The sequence below is a fragment of the Aythya marila genome (assembly GCF_965140915.1).
Source record: "Aythya marila genome assembly, chromosome: 1".
Taxonomy (NCBI): domain Eukaryota; kingdom Metazoa; phylum Chordata; class Aves; order Anseriformes; family Anatidae; genus Aythya; species Aythya marila.
Genome location: NC_139042.1, coordinates 61353261 through 61379291, shown reverse-complemented (window position 1 = coordinate 61379291; position 26031 = coordinate 61353261). Strand labels below are relative to the sequence as shown.

The following is a 26031-nucleotide window of genomic DNA, read 5'->3' as shown; positions in this document are numbered from 1 at the left end:
CAACAAATTCAGGGTTTTTCAAGGCAGGAGGGAAGCAAATGGAATGGAGCCTGACTCTGAACCCTAGAGTGAGGGTGCTTTACAGTTTTATCTTCTGAGCAGTGCATGTGAAAATTATCAGCAGCCCTGAATGAGGAGCTTTGGCTCCAAAAACATACTTCCAGTAGCTGCTGGACTTCAGTCCTTCTATTTCTTCTGACGCTATTATTTTCTGTGGGGCAAAACTGGTTCAGTAATAGTGATGAGAAATCCCTTTCTCCTCTTCTCAGATGCCTTACCAGGCTGCTGAGACACTTTCATCAGGGGCTCGAAACCCTGAGCTGAGGTGGGCCACAGGCTGGCCTTCATAATATTCCTAATTATTAGGTTACGCTTCTAAAAGTTACACCACAGCATGCACAGCATCTCTGCTGTTCAGGTTTCTGAACAAGAGTGACTGTGGCTGCTGCTCTTCATGCAGCCAGTGTGTGCGAGATGTAATCTGAGCCAGCCAGCCTGCCCGAGTCCTTCCAGGGATTTGCATGTAGCAGTGTGTGCGTTGTGACCGATAGATTCACAGCCCAGGCCAAGGCACTTCTACACAGGCAGGACAGGTGTAACTGCAGCTGAATGTAGGACTGAATTCTAGGTCACAGAGGTTGGCTGCCAGCAAGTTTTAGGTGCCTTTAGAACAGACAGCCATTGGAAAGGAGAGGGCAGGAGTTTGCCTTGTGGTTTTGAACATGATACCAACGTCTTTCTTTATGTCTACCAATAAATATTGCAAAATGTAGCAATGATTTAGAGCACGCATGGAAGGATGTGCTGCATTGTGATCTAGGACTTAGTCAGTGTCCCTGAAGAATCCAAGCAGCTGTGTTTCTGCGATATGATACATGCTGCATGTGTCAAAAAGATGTGTGAAATATCACTCAACATGGAGCTGCAGCACTTCGCAAATGTGGAGGGAAATTAATAGAGTAACATTATATTTCTTGATGATGATCTCCAAGAACTGGGAGGGCTCCAACTTCTGCTTCTAAGCTTATCTTTAAGAAGTTTCACCTGGAAGTCATAGATCTGATCCAGGTCTTTGCAGTGATTCTGCTAATTAATGTTTATTGTGTTGTGCCAAATATATGTAGTTCACAAATATGTAGTTCACATCAATTAACTTTTGTTTTATGTCTGTTCTGGTGTGCAGGGTGCAAAGACTTACGCAGGACCATGTGGAGGAAGAGACTGCAGTGGAGGATGCCAGTGTTTTCCTGAAAAAGGAGGCCGTGTGAGTAATATTTTTTCCTGCAAAACGTTCTTCATGCTATCAGTTCAATACCATTTGCTAGAGGCAAACTTGCATCAGAGTGCTGTAAATATTCAAACTATTGTGTTTTTTTCTTAGGAGTTACTGTTATTGCATCTTACTTCCTCAGGAACTCATAGATTTGACAAGTATAGCAGGTTCTTCTCTTAAAGCTGAGGGCCAAGGGACCTCAGGGACATGGCAAGTGGATCAGGTCAGAATTCAACGGATAATTGTCCCATGATGTTAGATCTGTCAGTACAGATTGTATGATGATGCTAAAAGAATATCAACAAAATCACTCAGTAACTTTCCTGAATTCTTTCTAACAAAAGGCTATCCAATGAGATGATACCTCGTATGTGTGATTTTCATCAAAGCAGAAGGGAACCAGTTATGCAGAACCTGAAATACCCACTTGAAGGAAACTGCTTGGGACTTCCTGGCACTGGGTTGTTGCTGATACCCTTTTCTTTATTTTGGGGAATAGTGAGCTAAGAGGCAGAGGAAGGGAGATGGGGTGGAGGCTATTAGCCACCTGCCCAAAGAGCTCCCAGCAGTAGGGCAGTTCCTATCCTGTATGGCTCGAAGCCCTGGCTGGCAGGCTCCTTCTGTACAGCTTGGTCGTCTGCAGCTGAGAGTGACTCAGCCTTTTCCATCCACCCATCCCTAAGAATAGGCCAGGCAAGAGATGCAGCAGGTCATATGCTCTTTCTGCTATCACTCTGCCTTTCTTCCATGCAGCAGGCTGCCAGTTCCCATTCCCATCACATTCCTTGAGCTTGACTCCACGTCTGAGTGGAGGAAGAGGTGGCAGGAAAGTCAACGTGTAGGTGGAAGGCAAGGAACACTCTTGTTTACAGCAGAACTCCTGATGTCTTTGTGGAAGTCAGATGATCCCATGGTCACCATGCCATGAGCACCACAGTGGCAATACTCCCAACGCCTGACCATGGCCTGCTCAAGATCTGCTTTCCATTACAATAGCCTAATGGCAGGCTGATGAAGTTGAGAACAAACAAACCCTTCCCATGAGACACAGCTTCCGGAGGGGCTGTCTCCAGCTGTTATTGCCCTTCCCCGATCACTCAGCCTGTGAAGTTGAGCGAGTGCCTCCTGCCATTTCCCTCCAAGGGCACTGAAAGACAAAAACTGTTGGCTGTGCGAAACAGCCTCAAGTACGATGCTACTGTGTCTTTCTTCAGTGTGACATTTTGTGTTCTAAGGTAAAGCATGGACCTGCTAGTTCTCTACTAGAGTTCATTAAAACAGTAATCTGTGGGAAAACTACCTAATTTGTGACCAAATATTTTTCTCCTTCCTTACTGAGTGAATAACCCTTAATTTCAAGTTAACCACGTCTGCAAGAGAAGAGAGGTAGCTAAACAGAAGTAATTGAGTAGGTTAGAAAAGCTGAAAATTTTAAGTTATTAAAGTAGAGAATCAGCCAGGTGCCCCAGAAGCTTAGATGTTTAGTATCTAGAAAGGAGAAAAGAGCATATTTTATATACTCTCCACTCTCACTCTTTTGCTTATGTCAGGGAAGTAAGAGTAACCCCAGTAACTAATCAAGCTAGTTAAAGAGACACTAAGACAAGAGAAAAGGAGGATGTTACAAAACATTAATTATATTTTGCTACTTGTGGTTACTGTGGAAATTGTGAAGGAGTATCGGGGAAAGTGATTTAAAGAATTTTATAACACTTCAAAAATTGTGTTTGAATTCTCTGAAATTGTATACCTCATTCTGAGTCAGCATGCACTAAATGTATTTTGCGTCTGCTTGTCTCTTCAGATGTCAGAACCTCAGTTAAACATCTGTTTTAAGGAACAAAACTGGCCTTTAGAGACTAGTCAAATTTGGCATAGCTTCTGGTCTCATGCTAATCCTCAATGGGAATATTTATTTTCACAAAACCTCTGTATAATCTGGCACGACACACATGTTCTTTTTGAGGTGACTCATTACATGCACAATAGACATATTGCGTGTTTGCACTTGTAAGAGTGCCTGAAGAAGTCTGCTAGATTTGTGCTTGTTCAGTGGCTCTCCGTGTCAGGTACAACACAGCTGTCTCTGGGTATTCAGGTAGAAATAGCACTGTGAGAGCCAGCAACCAGTTGCCATACCGTTGCCCTACCATGCAGTGAAAATACACATTAATCTCATAACAGATCTCTAAATACAGACATACAAAAGGTCTTTCTTCAGCTTTCTGCTACTGAATGCATTTCAGAAATTGCTGAATGAAGTTCATTGGAACAGCAAATACTATTGAAAATTATGACAGTAGAAAAGGTCTGAAAAATGCCTATTTTTATTTATATAAGGTTCTACTTCATTTTCTGCGGTTGTTGCAGTTGAAATTTTAAGGTACAGCATTTAGATAAAGGTGCTTTTCTGTATTGTCTTAATCCAATGGCATTTGTTTTTTTTGTTTGTTTGTTTGTTTGTTTTGTTGTTTTTTTTTAAGTGTTTTTTACTAAAATATGCCCATTGCTTTCTTCTGGGGGTTCTGTGCTCAGAGGCACTGTCTGTCTGGATTTGTGAGGATTCAGCCAGACTTTGTTCAAGTGTGCCAGGTCTCCAGATGCATGACAGCTGGAAGCCCTGTGGTTCTCTCTACACCAGTTTTGGTTCAAGACTGATAACACCAGCTATGAAGGCACACAGAAGTTGAATCATGTTTCAAACAGGCAGTTTCTAGGGACAGAAGGCAACCTAGCACAAATTAGTGCATGCACCCAACAAGCCTGCTGGAAAGAGTTATGGTATCACTTGGCTGTGTTTAGTTTTTCCTCGACTCTTTTTTGGCTGGGCTCTGCCATGAAGCTTTCACTAGACTCAGACAGAGCTCAATGAAGTCCAGTGTGGGTGGGGAAAATGAAGCAGGAGAAGCCCCATCTTCTGCCTGCCATGGTGGTGGTGAGCTGCAGCAGCAAGGCAAATACAGCGGCTAACATGCAAGCTCCCACCCCTCATCAGACCTGCTGCCAGGGCTATGGAGACACATGGGAAAGGCACTTTCTACCACATTTCCATCCTTTCTACCTCATTTCTGAGTCAAACCTTCAGAAAATCGCAGGATGTTGCTGATAACCACATTTGCAGTTCACAGCAAATGCCTAGCCGTTGTTCAGGGAAGTTTCTGTAAAGGCATATCTTCCCAGGGCCACACATGATCCCCTTGAAGTTGCCACCTCCTGTCTTGCTTTCGAGTTTACACCTTTGGAGCAAAACAAAGAAAGGGAACTGCTTTCATAAGTTGTTCTTTCTCTAGTGTCTAATGACACTCCAGTCTTTGTTCGTGTTGACAGCAGGCTAGTTACTTCACTTTAAACTTAGGTGTGTATTTATTGTTAGCTGGATATGAATATCCAGTCTTTATAGGTCTGACCATACCTCATGGTCAGTCATCTGGCCATTCTCACAGCTGGCAAAAACCTCAGTGGAGTTACAGTGAGAATCAAAGTTCCTGCAGGAGTGTCCAGATCCACACAACAAGAAACTACATGTATGTAAACATGTGGTGGAGGGCTCAGGGTGAGGAGGGAGAGGGAAGATGGTGGTCTCATCTTCTCCGTAAGCAGCATGTGGAGAAAATACTGTGAGGAGTGCCAAGGTGTCTGTGTAAGAAGGAAGGGAGAACGGGTAAGCATTGATACTGTATTGAAATTCTATCTTGAATAAAACAGAGGCCCTGGACTAAAGGGGAAAAAAAAAATCTATTTTATTTTTTCTACAAATTTTTATTGCAACTCCTAATATTTTAAGATTTGACGTTATTTATAGACCATATATTGGGCAGAGTATAATATATCACCTTTAAAAATTGTTAGTACATGAATACGCTTATGTAGGAAGTGGTAACTCCTTTCAGTACAATGGCCAACTGTTTGACCTATTGAAGTTCATAATCAGCCTCACTTCATAATCAACCTAGAGGACTTTGTAGAAAGTGGAAGTGAATAGAAATCTTTTTGATCTTTCTGTAGAGTGAGAAAATGTGCTCTATTGAAATCTTGCTTTGTACTTTCTGTCTGAGTCAAGCGTCTAGCACTGCTTGAGCCAGTTAGCCCTTATTTTTGCAAGGGGCTGAGATAACGGAAACTGAAATGAATGGACAGTTTCGTGTCCCCATAAAGGCCATTTTGTGGGAATGCCAAAACATTTATTTATTTTTTGTTAATCAAGACTGATATGAGACATTTCTACAACTCCTATACAGATATTTGTTGTATTGCTTTCACTAATGCAATGGCCAAGGGTAAACTATTACCAGTTCACCTATAATCATTTCTGTCTGTTTTTGAGTGCAACTATGAAATCTAGTGTCTGATCTTAACTTACAAGCACTTTCTGTACCAGTTTAAATCTTTACACACAGACTAGATCTAGCAGATGTTCTTCTCCATAGTTTAAAATAATAATAATAATAAAATACAACACTTAACTATTCTGAAGTTAATTCCATTCTTGTGTTTTCAGGGAAATGGTTAAATCCAGTAAATACATGTTATTAACTGTTAGTGTAATTCTTGAATTTCACAATTAACCAGGTTCTCAGCTGGTATAATGGCAGTAACTCCTTTTTAACTCTTGGTTAGTGTAAACTGATATATCTAATGAAATCTGATATTTTAGCTTGTTTTTACAAAATAAAAGCACAAGAAGTTTCTTCCCATCATAGACCACTAATACATCTAACCCATTACTATGTCCCCGGCAGTGATGGTAGGAGGTGCTTTTTAGGGGGAGCACAGAGATCTGGCAACTTTGTACAGTCCTTTTTAATTAAAATTGTACTGTTAGAGACGTGACATATTTTTATATTCTTTCAATATCTGTGTTTCTCCCTGGATTTGTCTAATCTTTTTCTGAAGCTGCTGTGTGTCTTTACAGCCGTCTGTGGCACCAAGGATTCAACTAATCAAACAATATAAAATTACTATCCAACCTGTTCTAAGCCAATCTCTTCCTAATACACCCTATTTTCAGTTCTGTAAGATCTGGAAAGGAGCAATTCTGCATTTACTTTACTCCCTGCTCCCTTAATTATGTAAACGTCAATGTAAACCTCAATGACATCCCCTCTCGCCTTTCTCTTGTCCGAAAGGAAGAGTCACAGTGTTTTTAGCCTCTCCTAGGAGACAGCACTCTAGTCCCTAATCCCTCTAGTCTTCTCTCTCTGGACTCTCTGGTCTTTGAGATACCACAACTGTACACAGCATGCAGGATTATGGGTGCACCAAGGTCTTAGCAGTAAACTGATACCCTCTTGTTTTCCTCTCAATGCCGCTCCTGAGGCCTACCAACACTGAAGTTTATCTACCCACCCAGTGATAGACTTCCTCATCACCATCAAGGTGTTTAACACCTTGAGAAAGGATAATGTCGTCTACAAATTTGTGTGTTTCATGGCTCAGTCCCTGTTGCATCTCCATTTTGAAATGTGACTGCCGAGCACTATTCTTCCTTCAATCTTTCTTTTAGCCTTCAATCCATAGAAGCACCTCTCTTCCAACCCCAAGGGAATTTATTTTCAAAAGTCTTGGTGAAGAATTTTGCGAAAGCCATACTGAAAATATTTTATGGTTACTAGGTTCTCCTTTACCATGCTTATCCGTGTGCTCAGTTATGATATTCTTTAAGGTAGATGACTGCCTGGCCAAGCAGAGAAGTCAGACATCCTGGCCCAGCCAGCCACAGTTGCCAGAGTCTACTCCTGAGTGTCTTTTTCACATGGGAGTTGGGTTGGCACCAACTGTGGCTATTTGTGACAATGGGTTACACACCTTGGCCAGCAGTTCTGCAATTTCACACTTGAGGTCCTTCAGAAGGTCTAGTTGAATGTCACCACTCTCTACTCACTTACCAAGGTCTGCCTTATCTATGTTATCTTCTACTTCCTGTATATTTACCTGAACTTAATCTGGCTCAAAAAATAGCTTAGGTTTGGGACTCAAATCTCAAACACCTTCAGCGGTAAAGACATATGCAAAGATTTCCCTAAGTTTCTCTGCTGTGACCTTCCTGTCCCTGAGTGCCCCTTTTAAACTTTTGGCATCATGTACTGTTGTTATTTCCTTTGAGGGCTTCTTGCTTTGCTTTAAACAACTTTTTTACTATGAGCTTGATGATCTTCTGCAAACTGTTCACATTCTTTTTTAGCCATCCGAGTTGCCATTTACTCTTGATCTGGTTTTTATGAGCTTTGCTGTTCATTTCAGCAAATTTTTAAATGTGAACCTTTTTCCCTACAATAGCCTTCTTAGCTTTTTTATGAGCTATGCAGAGTTTTATTGAACTGTTTTATATTCTTTTTGATATGTGACACAGTTTACCAGGACTTTTAATACAGTGGTTTTGAAAAGCCTCCAGGTTGCTTTAGGCTTCCTACATTTTGGACCGCTTTTTTAGTTTTTTACTATTCGTCTGATTTTTATGTATATTCCCTTCTTGATATGGAATATCTGTGTGATGCATTTGTTTTGTTTACTCCATCTGACTACAGTATTAAATTCAAGTTGTATTGCAAAGCTATTACAGAGCAGTTCTCCCCCTAGTACCTCTTGAACCTGTTTCTCTTAGCTGCTTCAGCTCAGCCATTCTTGCCTGTAGAGAACAAATCCAGGACCCCTGCCAGGTTGCATGTACAAAACCTGCCTTCTGGGCTAGTAATAACACACATTGTCTTCTCTGTGTAAAAAAATAAAAATAAAAAATGAGTGGTCTGCTCTGTTGTGCAGCTTCTGCTTGCATCCTGAGCTTAAAATAGGTAAGCTCTTGAAGGTTCATTAATACAACTTCTCATTTGTGAGGTGAGTAGAATTACTTTTCTTTTCCCTGCTCAACCCATTATCAAGCTAAGTAGCAACAAGGAAGATCTGGCCTTGAGGAGACATACCTGGGAATAGTGGGGAGAAGGCAAGCTGACCTGAGCTGCACTTCGTAAGGATGAAGAACCACCTGGCTAGTTCATATGCCCTTCAGACATCCTCAGAAAGCCACTCAACAAAAATCTAAACACTCCCACCACCAAGAAAAACTCTACTGATCATATAAGCCAAAAATTCATCATGCTTATGTGCCCTGCACTAGCCTACCCTTGCTTTTCTTTCTTTTTGTTCCTTCTTTCCCCAAAAAGTAATTATTTTAAAAGTCTCCTGTTTGTTGTTCTGTGTTTGCAAAGCTTTGGGATTGAATTCCCTCATTTATCGTCAAAAGTATCATCAGATTCTGCAATGGAATGGATATGAAATACTTCCCACCCCATTCCCTCCCCACCTCATCCCCCAAAAAAGAAGACACTTCAAAATTTCATATTGCTTCACAGGCAATAGGTAATTGTGCTTCTCCCTGAAAGCTGCCAGGAAGATGCACAGCCTCAGAGGGGAGTTATCTGAGAGAGGTATTTGTAGTGGTGGCAGATTTATAGGCAAACTACCTGTAGTGCTAATAAACATTATGTATTGACAGGAAGGCACCTTTCATTATTTTAATACTGTAATCAAGTCTAGTGTGGTATATCAGGTTTTATATATTTTTTCTCAGGCTGGTCAAAATAATAGTGGAGAACAGCTTACCAGGGACTGTAAAAGAAGAAAGTGTTACCATAAAAAAAGTGTTTAATTGTCTGAAGCTGAACGCAGCTCTCAGATGCAAGAGTACAGTTCCCTTTTACATACACGTCTGAGGATATGGTTTCAAATGTATGCTTTTGTTTATGTTTGTACTTGCATAACACTACCTAATAAGGTCCTGCTGGCATACCTAAGTCCCTAAACTCTTGATATTGTTCCACAGGCATCTAAATCTTGGGTTTAAGGCTTAATAGCATGAACTATTAGTAGTGAATAGTTCCATAATCTCTTGAGTTAGCTACCAGAGAAAGGCAGGATGCAGGTTTGCTTGACATAAGTTGACTTGGTCAGTCTGAAACTCAATGCCTAGTTTACAACCTAATATTTTATTTAGTGCAAATTGCCTAACCTGGGCTACAGTGGCTATCAATCAGTCATGTAGCAAGACACTCATGTTGGTTGCTAATTGCTGTCCTTTAGTACATTTGTCCTTACATTTTTTCAAGTGAAATATGCATGTTTCCTTTTCAACTCTGTTTATACATGTTTAATCAACATCAGGGATCTTTTTGAACTGGTGGACGGAGGTTAGATAACTTTCCCATGAGCAAGGAGCAATAGATCTGCCTTTCACATATGCATTCTACACAAAATCAGAGATTTGGGAAGAGTCAGTGAATGATTTTTCTAAGAACCAGTTTCAGACCAAAAAAAAAATATATATATATATATTAAAGAAACAAAGTGATTTGATACGTGCACATATGCAATTAAATGTATAAGCCAAAATCACATTTTCATTTGTAAATGTAAAGTATATTTTAAAGTCTTTTTCAAAGTTTAAATAAAACTAAAATCTTTCTTTCAGATCAAACAAAATCTGCGCATTGACCAAAAATATTTTTTTTTCTTCTTTTTCTTCTTTTATTTTGTGGAGCATTTCTGCTTCATCCACATATGAAATGTTAAAAAATAAAATAAATATTGCACTTTTTCTTTAAACCCGTTGACCTAGATTAGAGCTGTGCAGATATTTTTCCTACAAGCTTGTCTCAAAAACCTTTGCAATCTCAGCTGGTGTGACTAGAGAACAATTCAACGGTGTTGGACAAAGCTCAAGAATTAGTATAATCAATCAAAATGAATACCAAGATTGCCGTTTAAACAAAATTAGGACTGAAGTAAATGTGCTGGATTAACTCTATTTGTAATACAGGTTCAGCTCTTGTATTTGAAATGACACAAATGCAATGCCTTTTGCATTAGCTACATATTTGCTTGATTTATGGGTTTCTTGCAATCAAATAAGATATTACAGTAGTTTGATAGTAAGTTGAAAAGGTATTTCACTGGTATTTTAGGAATTTATTTTGAGAGCAGCATTTTTAAGAGTGGATTTGGCCATCTGCATATCACAAATTTGAATGAGAGATGAAGAACAAAAGCAAGACAAAACACACCAGAAGTGTTTTACCAGAAGATAAAAAAAAAAAAAAAAAAAAAAAAAAAAAAAGACTTTAAATTTAGTTGTAGAAAACTTAACTGCAGCAATGAAATAATGAAAGGAAACTTTAGCAATGCTAGCTTGTCTTGTTGTAGTGGAAAACTCTCATGGTTATAATAGCTGAAACTGTAAGAAAAACCCTCACGATAAAATGATTGTGAGTAAAAGATGTTACTCACAATCATTTTAAAAAATTATCATACCTTTTAACTCAAAATTAAACAGCTCTTTTTGTTGTTGTTGTTGTTACTTCCTGTCTTCTTAGGAAATATTGAAGGTATATTTTACCTCCTTTAGAAAACAAGTACATGCAGCTAAGCAATTCTGTTATTAACTAGTCATCTGTAATCTTTTCACTCGTTGTGGTCAATAGTATCTGCACAACACAGTACATTCTCATGTATCATTGATATTTTTGTTTGTGTTTCTCATAGGAATTACACTTCATTATGGAAATGAAATGCAGTCGGCTTTGTTTTAGGACAAATATACTGTCCATTTGGCTAGACCTTCAAGCTTTGATTTCTGACAGTCAGATGGTGCAACTAATGCCCAGAAATACTTCTGGCCAAGTTTTACAATTTCTGCTTACTGTGAGCAGTAGTTGAAAGACCGTGCAGCCTGTGGATGATAGCCTTGCTCTGTAACTGGGTAGCCCACACAGCCGTCCAAGGGGGATAATGCAGGTCATCTTGTAATGTTTAAATTGCACTCTAGAGAGTGTGAATGGTTTCTCATGACATGTATCCAAGGCTTTACAAGTTTCTCAAATAGTGCTTGTTTCTATTTTCTGTATTTTTGTCACATGGGAGCAAGTAGCATTGACCCATTTTCCTTTTGTCTTATTTGGTAAGCACCAAACTATTAATGGAATCCTTTGAGTCTGACCTGGACAGATCAGGAATGTGGGAATGGGCAGAGTGTCATCATGTACAGTGTCTGCCTAGGCTAACATAGCCCATTCTCAGCATTTCCTTAATGACACTTAAAAGAATGAATGTTCTTTTTTTACCTCAGTTTGTATGTAAGGATTCCGAATACTTTTCGAGTATCTTCACATAATGAACAGGACTGTGGAAATATAGGGAAGTGCTTCCATTACATTGATCTGGAAAAGGATGAAAAGCATTAAAATACCTTACACTTGGATACTTTCTTTGGGAGTATTCAGAAAGAAGATCTTGAAGGATAGACTTCTGTGTTTTAGGCATGGAAAATGTCTCTAGACAATGAAGCTGCAAGCCCGAACAAATATGTCTGTGCAGTGTTTTTTCTCTCACAGACTTAAATTATTTTCCTGTGAAAATATTTTAGTAGTCTGTCAGATTCCCTTTTGTCTGGTATCATCACAGATGCCAATGAAGTACAATTCTTTGATTTTTTTTTTTATTTTTTTTTTTAGTAAGGGTCATGGCTGTTTGATGATAACTGTCACTTATTTTAATAGTTAGCAAAGCTCATTTTTGCTTTAGCTCTGGTTAAAGAGATATTATCAAGCCTTATAACTTGTTTAAAAGTAGATTTATGAGGCCTCAAGGTTGTTGGCAGAGCATAGTACTGATTTTAGAGCAAAAATGAAAAGTCCTGTGCTTGCTGTCCTCAGGACATATAATGCTTTGCTCCATCCAGGGCACAGCAGCAAACAGAGTTTTTCTGCCCAGTCTATTAAGGATTTGGATGTGTCCTTATTAATTTATTCTGATCCAAATATTCCTCTTTCCCACCTGAACTACCTCTTGCTTTTGGCTGTTTCTCAATTTCCAGACCCTCTACTTCTCTGTTATTTCATGACCTGCTCCCAGGACTATCCCTACTTTACCTTAAATTACCTAGAACAGCATTTCCTTTGTCATTTCAACACCCTTTTTGTATTAAAGGTTTCCTGTAAAGGACTTTTCTTCTTTGTAGCCTGGAAGAGGAATGAGCAAAGCTCATCATCAGTGAGATGAACTCTTCCCCCAGAACACATGGTGCTGTGGTCCTCACTGCTAGCTGTGTTTGTCTTTGGGAGGATGTAAGCTCTTTGGGGCAGGAACTGTTTGCCTTTGGATCTTTGCACAGTGCCAAGAGCATTGTTAGCACTCTCACGTTAATAACAGAAGTAGCACGCCAAGGGACACGGTGACAGCTTCCTTCAAGTAGACAGGAGCTCCAGCAGCAAAGGGCCCAAAGGCACCACCCCGTGCTAAAGGTGTTGGACCCAAGTACCTTAATTATTCTGGTATTTAATGAGAGCATGAGCTGGCATGCTGCTTTATGGTTAGAACAAATTTTCCATGGCATACACTTCAGCTCCAGTATGACTGCACTGCTCCTGCAGCGTCTGTCCCTCACCACTGTGAGACAAACTCCCTACTCAGGACAGAGCATGCTCCTCCATGTGCGCAGTATAGGTGTGTGGTTTAACACTGCCTTGTTAAAACTTGCCCTTTTCCACAGCTTTTACTTCACTTTTTATTTGCTAGAGACTTTGCACAGGGGAAGGAGGATAGGCAAGCAGACAGGCACTGCCTGCTTTGTAGGTGTGTGGTGGCTGAGGATGGATCCATTTAATCCTTTTGTTTACCTTTTTGTCGCTCAACCCCATGACACGACTTCAACTTGGCTAGCCCACACTCGGTCTAGCCAGTGTGGCCTTCCCCACACCATGCAGCTGCAGCTGAGTGCAGCCGCTCAGGGTCTGCTGAGCCACAGCTCCCTGTGCAAGTCCTCCCCCTCTCCGCTGGCTTACTTCTTTCAAACAGTTGCAGAGTTAGTTTTGCTAAATGACGTGGGGTTATAATAAATCAAGCAACAAGACTTGTGCTGTGCTTCCTACTGTATGGGAGAGGTCCATATGGTTTAATTGCTTCCTCAGAGCTTCAGATATATGTGTATAAAATCTCTGAAGTCATGTGTAACTGCCAAGATCCTATGGTGTGGTTTGGAAAATCCATGCAGTGAACTCTCAAACGCGGCAGATGTTCACTGAAATATAAATGTAAAGTGAAAGAAGCCAGCTTATCCAGATAAATAACAGTAAAGAATTCTACTGAAAATGAGCTGAGCCTGTGCCCGCAGACAGAAATGCAGAGGAGCAAGCACCCAAATGCCCTGGTCGGTGGCTGGGTCAGTATGCAGCTTGAACAGTGAGAGGCCATGGGCCCCGCTGCTTCCTCCATCCCCATCCTCCTCCCCTCAGCCGCAGTGCTGCCAGTGCTCTCATGCAGGGTGGGATGGGTCAGGATTTTTTCCAGGCAGCAAGGGGAGGATGAGACATGGTGGTTCCTGAGGTCCATACCCAGTGCTTGCAGCTGAGGGGAGCAGAGCCCAGCCCAAGCCACATCCTCGGGCCCAGCAGGCGTGTAGTGGTTTATCTGCTGTCTGGCACAAGGGCTCAAGCATCTCTTGAGGAGGGGAACGGTATGTGTTGGAGCAGTGCTTTTAAACACACGGGGCACCTCCGCGAGTGCCAGGTCCTGTTCTGCAGTGGTAACCTCAGTCAAGTGTGCTGGAGCACGGGCTCGCTTCTGCTGCCTGAGCCACCTTCCTCCAGCACAGCACCCGAGCTGCCACAGGCACTCACTGATGCATGGAAATGGGGAACTGGTCTGCTGGGGTTATCCCAGATCTGTGGCAGCTCACAGAAGGGAATGCTCATGGAAAGGATCAGGGTGCCCTCTGACCGCTCCCATGAACAGTAGCATGAAGAGAGCCTAACGCTGTCCAAAGGGGTGACATGCTTCATCCCATGCCCTGTCATGGTATGGCGTGTGCAGAACAAGAAACATGTGGAAGGGGCTGAGGTCCTCCCCCTTGGTGGAAGGAGACACTCCCTTCCCCTCCATCCTCATCTTTGCAGTGAGCAGTGAGTGGCTGGAAGGGCACACTGCTCTGCTGTGGCAGGGAGCAAACTACATATATCACCATCAAGGATATGCGTTGTCATCGCATTCATAGTTTTATTAAGTACAGCAATAGTTACTGCTAGCCGGTGTTACTTGTATTTAATCATCAAAAAACCTCTGAATAAGTTTCAGTGTGTCCTAAACTGATGTTAAATACCATTCTCAGTAAGCACACTTTAAAAAAGAATATATTTCTGTCTGCTGAAAAAGCCCCAGCGCTCTGGTATAGGCTCACACACTGTAGTGTCTGCAGCTTCTGCAGCTCAGTGCATTTACACAGCTGCAGTGTTGGTTACTGTTTACTCCCCCTAACAGACACCCTGTTCTGCATATTCCCTGTAAGGATTTTCCTTCTTTCTCTATTCTTAGTCCCAGGCAAATACCTGTTCTGATTTGTAAGTCATGTAACCTCACTGACTTCAAAGATGTTTTGCATGGTGTAAATCAGCACACCAGCTGGCTGAATAAACCTCACACAGTAAGGCATGATTGTAGAGCTGAATGTGTTCCTGCGTCTGTGCACTAAGTCAACAGGATTCCTTTTCACTTTTGCGGGATAAACATACTTCTCTGCTGTGTATTTACAATTGCTGGAACACTCTTGCAGCCATTTGTGAATCCTTTGCCTCAAGAGATCTCTGATGTAGGCATCTTCCATACTGTACAATCTCTTTTGTATTCTGTTATTCTAAACTAAATTCTATTAAAGATCCGAGGAAATGCATGCATTTAGAGGTTGCATATCTTTTATCTGTGTCTGATGGAGCACAATCTCTTTTCAATTCAGTTAAAAGCATTCCAGTAATGAAATTCAATACTTATATTATAATTGTTCATCTGTTCTTGTAGCTTGTTTATTCAAGCAGCTACAACAGTTTTCATAAAGAAAATTGGTCAGCTTTTGTTTTCTCAAGTATTAGAATCTTTTCTTACCAAGAGCTGAAATTTAAATCAAACTTAAGCCTACCATTTAAGCAGTGATTTAGCTCAAGGAAGAACTTCCTCAGAATTCAGACCGTAGGAAAGCAAGCCAGTCCTAGGGTCCTGTGAATTAGCCAGCCTCTCCAAGAGAGTATAATTCCCTTCCAGCATGTGTTGCAAATGAATCCCTTTAGCTGTAGGCACATATAAAAACTTCCAGGAGGTATCCCACCCCAGACATGGCTTTTCTGAATAGATCACAATAATTTCCACAACACGCAACTTGTTTGAAGGAATGCAAGAGGGGCATTTCTGGTGTGATGATTTGTTGCTGGTCTGATTAGTTTTCAGAACTGAAATTTGGCAAGAGGTCAGGTTTGGGTTTTTAAGAGCTTTTTTTTAAGCATCTAAAAACTGTTGGGAGATGTAAAGTGTGTTTCATAAGACAGTAGAAGCATCTCAGATAAATTTAACTGTGTTTGACCAGGGGAAGACCCAGGTGTTTTAAATCAAACCTACAGCAGTAAGTAGGGCCTTCCAGAGGTTCCAAGAGGGAAATGCTTCAGCTTCTATCTTACCCTTCTGTGAGAACCTTTCAGTTTCTTCTAATGGAAATAGGAAATATCCATCTTTGCTTAAATTTGACTTTCAGGAAGAATTGAGATAAAACTATCCGGAGATATCAATCTGCCACTCTCCAAAGTAAAACAGCATCAAGACTTCCTTCTTAGAAGTGCTTCCTTCCATGGGTACAAAGCTTTTGTTGTAATTATAGAACAATCAGAAGTTTCCTTGAGTTGGTTAGAATGGGATAGATGGAGGAAAGGATGGTATTTAGAAAGAAAAATTGTAGAAGGCGTATATAGTATATATGTAGAAGGTGTATACATAAACCAAGCAGAAGGCAATCTTTTAAACTATCCAGTAATATTTAGATACTAGACTGTCATGAGGTAAGCAAAGAAAGAGCAAAAAAAACCTCAACAATGAAGTAATACTAAGAACCAAGGACTGAAAACACATTTTGTCTAGTAACAAGTATTTTTTCCCTGGGAGCGGAAATATTGCACAACCCATGAACACTCCAGAATGCAAGAGCATCAGCCAGCTGCTGAATGATGAATTTCATTTATTTCCTATCTGACTTATGAATATTTGGGCAGATAAATATGCTAAGAATAAATTCTTATGGGGGCTGTGAAACAGTCCCATGCTTTGTTTATGACCCCAAAGCTTAGAGCAGTTTAGTTGGTGGCCAGCACATATGCCTTTCTATGATACCATGATGTTTGTGATGCTCTGATGGCTCTTGCCAGCTTTTAGTTTGATATTCATGCTCCTTTGGATTCTCTTGCAGCCAGTCAGATGCCTCTCTGAAATGATGTAATCTGCTCTGCCGCTGTCAACGTGATTCATATTTTTACTGCTTTGTGGCTGGTGGATGTTGTGCCCAAGTAATATGAACTGCACATTTGCTTTCTGTTATGTGCTACTATGTGTGTTCCTGCAATCACTCCCAGACTCTGTTACTTTATTGCTGTATTACCAGATCAGTTTCTGTGGTCTATCCCTCTCCTTTTGGTTGGGTTATTACATATCTCAACTACATGAGACACCTAGGGGTAGTCCAATTTCACTTTATTCTACTTATCTTTAACCCAAATCTGCGGGATGCAAAGTCAGTGTCTGTTAATATTCTAAGTGGCTGAGCCTGTGAGTTTGTGAACAAATATTCTTGCTTGGGTGAAAGCTCCATGCTGCCTGAATGCTGATTCAGGATGGACTGAAAATCAGCTCTAAATGTTCATATCTAATCCCGTGCTGGTTTGGAAGAGTATCTATTAGCAAAAGCTCTCCCACACCTATTCAGCTCTTGGATGAGTGCATGCACAGGTCTCTGTGAGGCTGATGCCAGATGACATGAATGACTGGTGGGGGTATGCAGCAGACCCAACCACATGGGATGTTCAGTCTTCACAGAGCCTGGTCCTGCCTAGGAGCTGTGAGGGTTTGGACACACTCCACAGCAGTGGGATTGTCCCATGTTTCAGCCACTAAAAGTAAAAAGCTTTGATGTGTGTATGCAATGTTACAAAAGTCTGTAGCTTGCCCAGGCTTCAGACAAATGCCAAAAAATACTTCCCTAACACAAAATCATCTTCATTAATGAAGAAGTTGCAAAGGAAGAGAGTCCTTCACAACTTTTGTGAGTCATACACAAAAATAAGTTCCCACAGAGACAAGCCCAGAGACCAGGGCAGGTCTATGCCGTGGCCCAGCATCAACAGACAATGTGGAAAGTGTCAGAGGGTTAAAGAGGGAGCATTTCTCATTTAAAACTGCTAACTATCTGCATGTACCAGCTCACTGATTCTTTTATTGAAGTTGTGTTACAGAGAAGAGACAGAATCAATTAGCATGACAGATAATAACAATTTATGTTTTCCAGAGTTTGAGATTATCACATACTGACGTCCATGCACCACACCTTCTTGTTCAGATACCCCCATTCAATACATTCTTTCCACATAAGTTTTGAAAGTTTGAAGGAAATAAACAGTGGGATCCATGTTTTGGATAGTACATCCCAGTTTTGCACATTGGTTCTCTGGAGAAAATGGATGTGAGTTGCATGCATTGTGAACAAGTAAGCTATCTAAACAGATGCTGCAGTTGTAAAATACAGATGAAGAAAAAACTCACTTGTCTCAATATTCTGTCCCTTTACGTTTTCAGCCAGATGTCATATGAGTACTTCAGTACATGTTCTCATGTTCTTGAACACTCTGTTGAAGTGTTACACAAAACTGAGAACTAGACGGATGTGCGCACATTTCCCAGATGAACTGTTTGCCAGCTAGCGCACTGGAAAAAAGTGAGTTAAAAGTCAAAGTAAAGAAACTCCTCTTGAGTATTTTGATTATGAGATTTGTAGGGTTTTACTGTAATAACTATAAAATAATTACAATTTTCTTCACGTCACAACATTATTTATTTTCAGAGCAAAGTTCAGAAAATTTTGAATGATAGTATATAATATTTTTTCTACAAGCCATGGCTCCTTCAAATATACATATGTATAGTTCTTTTTTCAAAAATGATAGATTGCCAAGTTGTCCGACCTCTCAAGAGAGGAAGTTGGGAGGACAGTTTAGTAACATTTTCTTTCATTCCTAATGTGGAATAAGATCAAAAAATATGTATTTTAAATTCCATTAATAGCCTTATCTTTTCTAAACCATAAGGTACTGGCAAAATAACAGCACAAGTAAACATGGCTCTTGATGCACCACATTAAAAAATGGCTTTTGTTTATGAAAACTTTTTTGTTGTTGTTGTAGAAACTTGTGGGAATAATGTTGTATTAATGGTAGGATGTTGACCTTTTCCAGCTATGGAAGATAGTCTCAGAACAGGATCCAGGAAAAACAAACATGGAAACTACTTAACTCCTTAGTTGTGTGCCTGAAACTTTGTAAGGAAGCATTATTTAAACTTAGGCTATTGTACTTACAGATTGTGTCATTACATTAAAGTGCCACACACGCACAACTATTTTCACTAAACACAAAGTTATCAAGAGCTTAAGGGAATAAATAACTTCTGTGAAGAAGAATATTGCCATAATTTCATATAAAATGCTGTAATAAACGTAAAAATATGCAATCATCTGCTATTGTCTGTGTTTTGTCTACATGTATTTATAGTCTCCCAGGTCAAAAGTACGGAAGTTTTCTCCAGATTTTAGGGTACACAATGTGATGAACAAAAAAAAAAAAAAAGTTAAACCAAACAAGTCCCTGTTACTTAAGGCTCGAATTCATGATCCTCTTGTATGGTAAAAACGGTCCCCTCTGATTCCTTAAGTGAAAAAAATAAAAGCGTAAGTGAACTCTATAGGACTTAGTGTGCAGCCTTTGTGTGGCTGCGGAGTCCACACGCACCTCTGCCGAATTCACTCCTGATCTGAAGGCTGGCCACAGAACTTAGGCATTCCTGACTTCCACTCTGAATCTTGCAATGAGCCTGTGGTTGACTTTGGAGTTTCCATGTTGTCTGGAGAGAAACTAATGAAGGTCAGCATGGGGGGAATAAGAAAAATCCTCTGAGCACCCTTTCTCTTTTTGGACTGGTTGCAGTCAGTATGCCAAGGATGTAGTTTCACTATCATTCCTGTTCCTTTGCTCACACCTGTTTCTTCGAAAGACTCCTATATCAGCAGATTATAGCAAAACATCTGTTAGACCTTCTTGCAGGACAGTTACTGAACATCAGCATCAGCTTCAAGAAGGAAATGGAGCTAACCCAGTTCATATCAGCTAAGCACCTCACCCATGATCTCCACTAAGACTGCTTGTCTCATTTTATATTCTTGTCACTCAGACTGTAGTTCTGTAGTTGTCACTATGAGAAAAAAAAAAAAAAAAAAAAAAAAAAAAAAAGATTTTGTTAACATCAAGGTATTTTAACCTTTTCAGTAAACTGTGCAAGTCAAGAAACTGCAGGGTGTAATCAGGCATTACTATAGTGTATCAATTCTCCTTTCAGATTGACCCATGCCCTACAGACAAATGAAACCAGAAACACTGTTTTTAAAATAGGTTTCTTTCCCCAAAGAGATTAGATTTCTGTATCGCCCATAGGCAACATGTAAGAACTACCTTTTAGTTACTATAAGTGCAAATTTTACCATTCTGGGGCTCTCGGACCTAGTGGGACACGTGGTACTTTAACACACATATTTGTCAATAGAAAAACTGAGCATCATTTTTGTGTAACATGGGAGTATATGAGAAATTATTACAAAAAAAAAAAAAAAAAAGAAACAAAAAGTATTTCCCTATCCTCTATATATGATATTAAGTTGGCCCTGCTTCTGAGAGGGTTTGGCAGCTAGCTTATGAAGCAGCAGGTATTCCTAGAGCTTGCAGTTTGCCCTACTGCAGGGAATCAGCACTGATTTTGGCCTATCTTTATGTACTTCTGGTAGCTTACTACAGTACTTACTACATGAACATATGAGATGTGTGTGCAGCCAGCACATCAACAGAAATGAGGCTGCAGCCTCCAGGCAGGCTGTCCTGCTTTGTAGCCTTGGGCTCACAGGAAATGTCGCTTCCCTTCTTGGCTTAGCTGCAGACTCCTGGTCTGTTGGAAGCAAAGTCATGTAAGGTGAATCTTCCAGGAGCTCACTTCTCTTTAGTTACCTAAATAAAACCTTTTAAAACGTGTATCTAGTTCTGCCCATTATGTCCTGATTTTTGCTCATCACACTTATTTACTGAAAAATTACTATCTGGGAGTTGAAAGCTTCTTAGAGGACTTGGTGCCAGGGTTTCGTACCCAGTATTTTGGAAACTGGGCTCTTGTCTCTTGCTTAATATCACTGTGGTTGAGCTTCTCAATCTTAGTAAAGAAAATGTAGTAAATATAGTATATTTTCTTAGTAAAGAAAATAGTTCCCTCCTACCTTCAGCCCTCTTGTTTACAGTGGAAGCTATCTACATAGTTATTTAATGTGCATGTAGAGTGCCTGTCACAAAGAGGCCTTGATCTCTTTGAAACTCTATAGATTGTGCAAATTATAAGCACTTACTACATTTGAGAGGTTTTTTCATCTTATTTATGTCCTAATGAAATGTATGGTATGCCATCTCTGCTACTGTTCTCAGCACAGATGCGTCTAACTTTCTCTTAAAGATCTCCAGTGATGGAGGTTCTGCAGTGTTTCCCAGCAAGCTTGTCAACGTATCTGAAGTGCTCTGCTGGTATCTCTCTGCTGTTATGTACCCACTTAGTCTTTGCTACTGCAGTCTGAATTCTCACATTTATTACTTGTATGCAAAGTTTCTTGTATCACTGATCATTCTTTATTATTTTTCTTGTGACTCTCCAAAAGCTATGTTCAATTCTGAACTTAAACCATCTGGCCAAGAGCTTGTCAATACTGAGAAGAGCCTGGGACACTTAATATATTTTATGCAGTGTACATGTATATGCCTGCCTACAATACTCAACAATTCAGAATTGAGAAAGGTCACTAGATGAGAAAATTGTCATTTCTGTCTTTGGTTATGCAATCGCTGTGGCATCTCTTCAGATTTTAATTTGATCTTTGACAAATATGTATGTATCTGAACATTGCAGTTAAATATTTGCTACAATTCCATTTATTTCCAAGTAACTTCTATTAGAAAGAGCTAAATCACAGGAGGTGTAGAGCTATTGCATAGACTATAAGACAAGTCTGCAACAAATGCTGTAAAAATAGTCAGTTAATATGACAATAATTCTCTTTTCCTGTCACAAGGAGGTTTCTTGTGTCCCAGGTCAGAACCTCGCACCATCCTGGAGGCCCAGAATATTCCTAGAAAGTGCCAGAAATTGCAGTCTGTAGTTGGGAAAAGGTGAGGAGCGTGAAAAGAATGTGACATTCACCAACAGTTATGGAAATGTGTGTATACTTCTTTGGGTTTTAATATCATTTCTCTTATCAAAGGTTAGAAGGAATGCTTGCACAACAGTGCATCTTGTTTTGATAGCCAGGTAGTAAATCAGATTAAGGAGGTGTTAGTGTATGTGTGTCAGCCTGTAACTGCGCAGTGCTGTGTGGAAGCACAGCGTTGTATGTACATGCAGCATGATACCTCCTCAACTCCCTGTGACTCCAGAAAGTGAAAAAAGCCTATTTAGGACTGCCTTTTCGAAGCCAGTCAAAACAAAGTAGAAATAACCGGAATCTGATCAACCACTGCCAATTGGCCAAAATAACTGGGTACGCTTCGCTTAGGTCAAAATTTTACTAGAACATATCAGTCAGTGAGAAGTTAATTTTCAGTGTAACTATGCCAATGAATACCAAAAACATAACACTTTGAAAACTCAGTAGATGGACAGTGCTCCCATTTGTCAGCAGCTTTTTTTTCTGTTCACTAAGAAATGTGGGTGGGGGGCTAGGGGTTGTGGGAAGGTTTTGTGGGCTTTTTTTTTGATTGGAATAGTTTTAGTATGATGAGGACAGTCTTGTAGCTATCAGTTGTATGAGTGGAATTTTATCTCTACTGGGAGGTGAGCTCATTTGCCTTTATTGACCTCAAATCCATGTTTAGAAAAAAAAAAAAAATCAAAGTAGAATGCATTCTTCCTCTTGATGGCTTACTCTTACACAACACAACTGCTTCTTACCACCCAGCGTCTCCTGAAAATTAGCTTTGATTTCAGCCTGTTTTGTACTTTCTGCTGCTTTAACAACAATGCGAGCCCTCAAATTGGCTATTTGTTTCTCTGGCTGTTTTTCAGTGACAGATTTTAGAGCATCTCACAGCCCATAAAAATTGCATCAAAGTGCTCCAGCCATCTTCTTCCTTTTGACTCTTTTAAGACCCGGGTATGGAGTAGAAGTGAGGCAGGATGTTTTATTCACTACAAGGTTCACTGAAACCCTGCTGGCCATCCGTGCTACCAGGCAAGGAACCTCCCTAATTTTAGAGTGCTTTCCTATCCTTTCACTGCCTGTTTTTGTTTTTCTCCCTGGCTATCCCCATGCCAGCCCCACCCTTCTCCTGTAGCTAGTCCTTTTTTTCTCCAGGAATGTGTAACTGATGAACCTGAAGATGCTCTTCTTGCCAACTGGCTCTTTGAAGAAGAGATTTAAGAAGGGTGTGGGAGTGGACTGTAGAGGAGACAGAAGGAGGAAGGTTGTGAATGAGATTTGTCTAGGAACCTGTGGTGGATAGCTGGGACTAAGGCTGGAGAGGAGATGTGCAGTAGTGGAGAGCGGTCAAAACACAGCAGGACTCAGCATTGCACAAGGGGAAGATAATTTAAGTTGTTTCTGTGTAAATGTTTATGTGGTAGACATGATCCCTGATAAGCTGTCATGGGACAGAAGTTTGTGTTCCTCTCTGTGTTCAAATAAAGTAGCTGGAAACTCAGGGAACTGGGATATTGTCAGTGTAACACTTTAGTTGTCTGAGGGCCACTTTAGGCTACAGCAGTGCCCAGCGTACCCACCACACACAGTCAATGTGGTTCAGAGCCATGTTCAGAGCCATGTTCAGAGTCTTGCTGTGGGCACTGAGCACATCGCTGGGGGTGAGTGCTAGTTAGTCACAAGTTGAGTTCGGCCAGTCAACAGCAAATAGCCTTTCCTTGTTACATACTTGATTAAAATAAGTTTCTGCTAAGCTAAAGTGAATCTGGCTCCCAAGTCAACCTTTGGAAGATTTTCAACAAACCACTTAGAAACACAGTGAGGACTTAGCGATATAAATCTTACTTCAGTAAGCATGTTGAGTTGCAATTTCCCAAGCCCATTCTAGCTGTGGATTTTGTAATATGTCCTGGGTGACACCAGGAGCCACAGTGGTGTGTACCTTGTGTGCCGAGCTTCCCATCGCTGCCTTCGGCCATTTTCCCAGGTGACAGGAAGGCCAAGGAGGGAAGTGTGTGCTTCTGGTGGAGGTATAAAGTGACTTACCCATCCTCCTTCTCCCATGCTACCTAGGAAGGGTTGCAGAGGCTGGGTTCATGGGCCTGTCATTTGCTAGAGAGACCTTCCAGGTAAGCACATGTGGATGGACGAGAAGGCAGAGGCTGGAAGATCTGGTTTCCAGTCTCCACTGATCATGAAATATCTGTATAGGTAGGGGAGAGACCCACAGCTTACCTCATGGAAATGCCACCTGTCCTATCAACTCCATGAGAAGGTGAAAGGGATTTTCCATACAGATGCCTTCACAAGCTCTTCCCTTCGTGGTTGGTCACCTGTAGCTCCCCCCACTGTCACAGTGCAAGGTCTGACCCAGGATGATCCAGAGCTTAGAGATCAGGCATAAAGGTGATGAGAAGAAGTATTTCTTATAGAAGGTAACTGAAGAGAAGACATTATGTTTTGTTGCTGTTTCAGATAGAACCAGTACATACAAGAAGTGGCCAAAAAGTAAGGAAATTCAAAACTAATGGTAATGTTACTCTGTATGATATATTGTAAATTTTACTCCAGTAGTTTGAATTTAATTTTGTTTGTTTGTTTGTTTTTCTTAATTAGGCAATTGTCAGTAAGAGGCTCAAACTTGCAATTAAACTCAAGTTTGTAGAAATATTCCTTACAAAGAAATGCTAGCCCTCTTGAACTTATGCACATTAAGATAATAATCCAGCTTGTTCTAAAAGAAGGAATTCAGTGAATGGGAATTACATAAACTCTTCCATTGGTGTCGAAGGACGTGATCTATAAATTAGTAGATTGAGAGTAAACAGGAAATTCCACAGAACAATTTCAGGATAAAGAAACTATAGCAGCAGATGGAAAGATGTTTCTGTTGGAAGATTTTAGGAGTTGGTTTTGATAGCATCTACCTTTTTGAAAAGAAACAACCTCTCTTTCTCCATGTTTTTGTTCTGAATTTCAGTCATGCAGTACCAGAGCAAGGCTAGCACCAGCAAGGGTAAAACACTGCACAACTCTTGTCAAAAGCTTTGTTCCTATATGCAGATCACCTTTTTTTTTTTTTTTTTTACTCTGTGTTTAGTCACATTGACAACTTTGTGAGCATTATTTGTCTGAACAGACACCTAAGTATGTTAACATATGAACAAGCATGTTTGTATATGTTTGATGGCTTTCTTCGGGTTAGAGCAAGATAACAGACAAGTGGTATAGAAGAAACCTTTATACCTCACATATCTTATATAACGTCAAATAGATGTAGTGTGTTTTCTACTCATTTTAATGGCATGACTCAGCTCTTACTAATAGTTCCTGGTAGCAATTACTCACAAAAGACTTGGTCTTTTTATTTGACCAGCTTTTCAGATAACCTCACAGCAATATTCTAGCAACCTGCTTTTTACAAAGATATTACCAGAACTCTATTAAATTTCTTACTCAATAGAAAGAGAACACTTTAACATTAAAAAATGGACATAATGTTCACATCCACGAGTTATTATTTCCATAGCAACTACTTTGTAAAACAAAAGAAAAGTACAAAAAAACAACAGAAGAGAGACTAATTAGCAAATAGTTTGAATGCTTGAGATAAGGAATCATAATGGCTAGTAGGAAAGAAGAAACCTCACATTTAAGATAGTTTCTCAGCAAGCCACATAATAGTGTCCAAACATACTTCCTTTTGGCACACATTGGTATACACAGACAAAAGAAACAGGAAAAGATTTTTTTAGGTCCCTGTGTCAGAAGCATGCACTTATGGAGAACTCGGCCATAAGAGAAAAATGTTGCCAATATTTTCTGAGAAGTGCTTTATTATAATTGGAGTAATGTAAGTCTAAAAAGGATGCTTTTGTTGATCAGGTTCTGGTTTTCATCTGTCCACTTTCTTGTCTCAGTATTACCAATATGCTCTGCAACTGAAAATGGAATTTTCAGTTAAACCACGGGTTAAACCACGATAGGAATATAAGCCAACTCATAGCTGATAAAGAAACATGGTCCTTTGCTATGCAGAGCATGAATTTGCACGGCTGCTGGAGACATGGCAATAGGCAGAAAAGCTGTTCAGTGCAGCCAATGTTGGGCTGCTCAGTTGTTCTCAGATCTAAATATAAAAAGCTTCCCGTATTACATTTCTCTCCCCGGAGATGGACCTCCAGAGAATGGAGCTCAGCAGGCATGCAGTAGGGATGATGAGCCAATGTGAAAAAACTGTGCCTCCCCTCCTCCACAAAAATGGACACCTGCATGACACAAAGAGGTCTCCAAGTGCACATTTGTATATGCAAGACTGCTTACTCATACTTTTACTGAACAAATCAATCTTGAAATGGGTATGAGTTTACTGGTAAGAAAAGTCATGCAAATAATTTTAGTGAAGCTTCCTTTTTTCTTC

The 26031-nt window shown here is 40.3% G+C and overlaps 1 protein-coding gene across 1 annotated transcript in view; it reads left to right on the top strand.

Annotated features, from left to right (window-relative positions):
- COL4A2 (collagen type IV alpha 2 chain) overlaps nucleotides 1-26031 on the top strand; it is a 135421-nt gene that overhangs the window by 36147 nt on the left and 73243 nt on the right. Inside the window, exon 3 of the mRNA XM_082761364.1 lies at nucleotides 1184-1264. Coding sequence (XP_082617490.1) covers nucleotides 1184-1264 — 81 coding nt within the window. The remainder of the gene's footprint in view (nucleotides 1-1183; nucleotides 1265-26031) is intronic.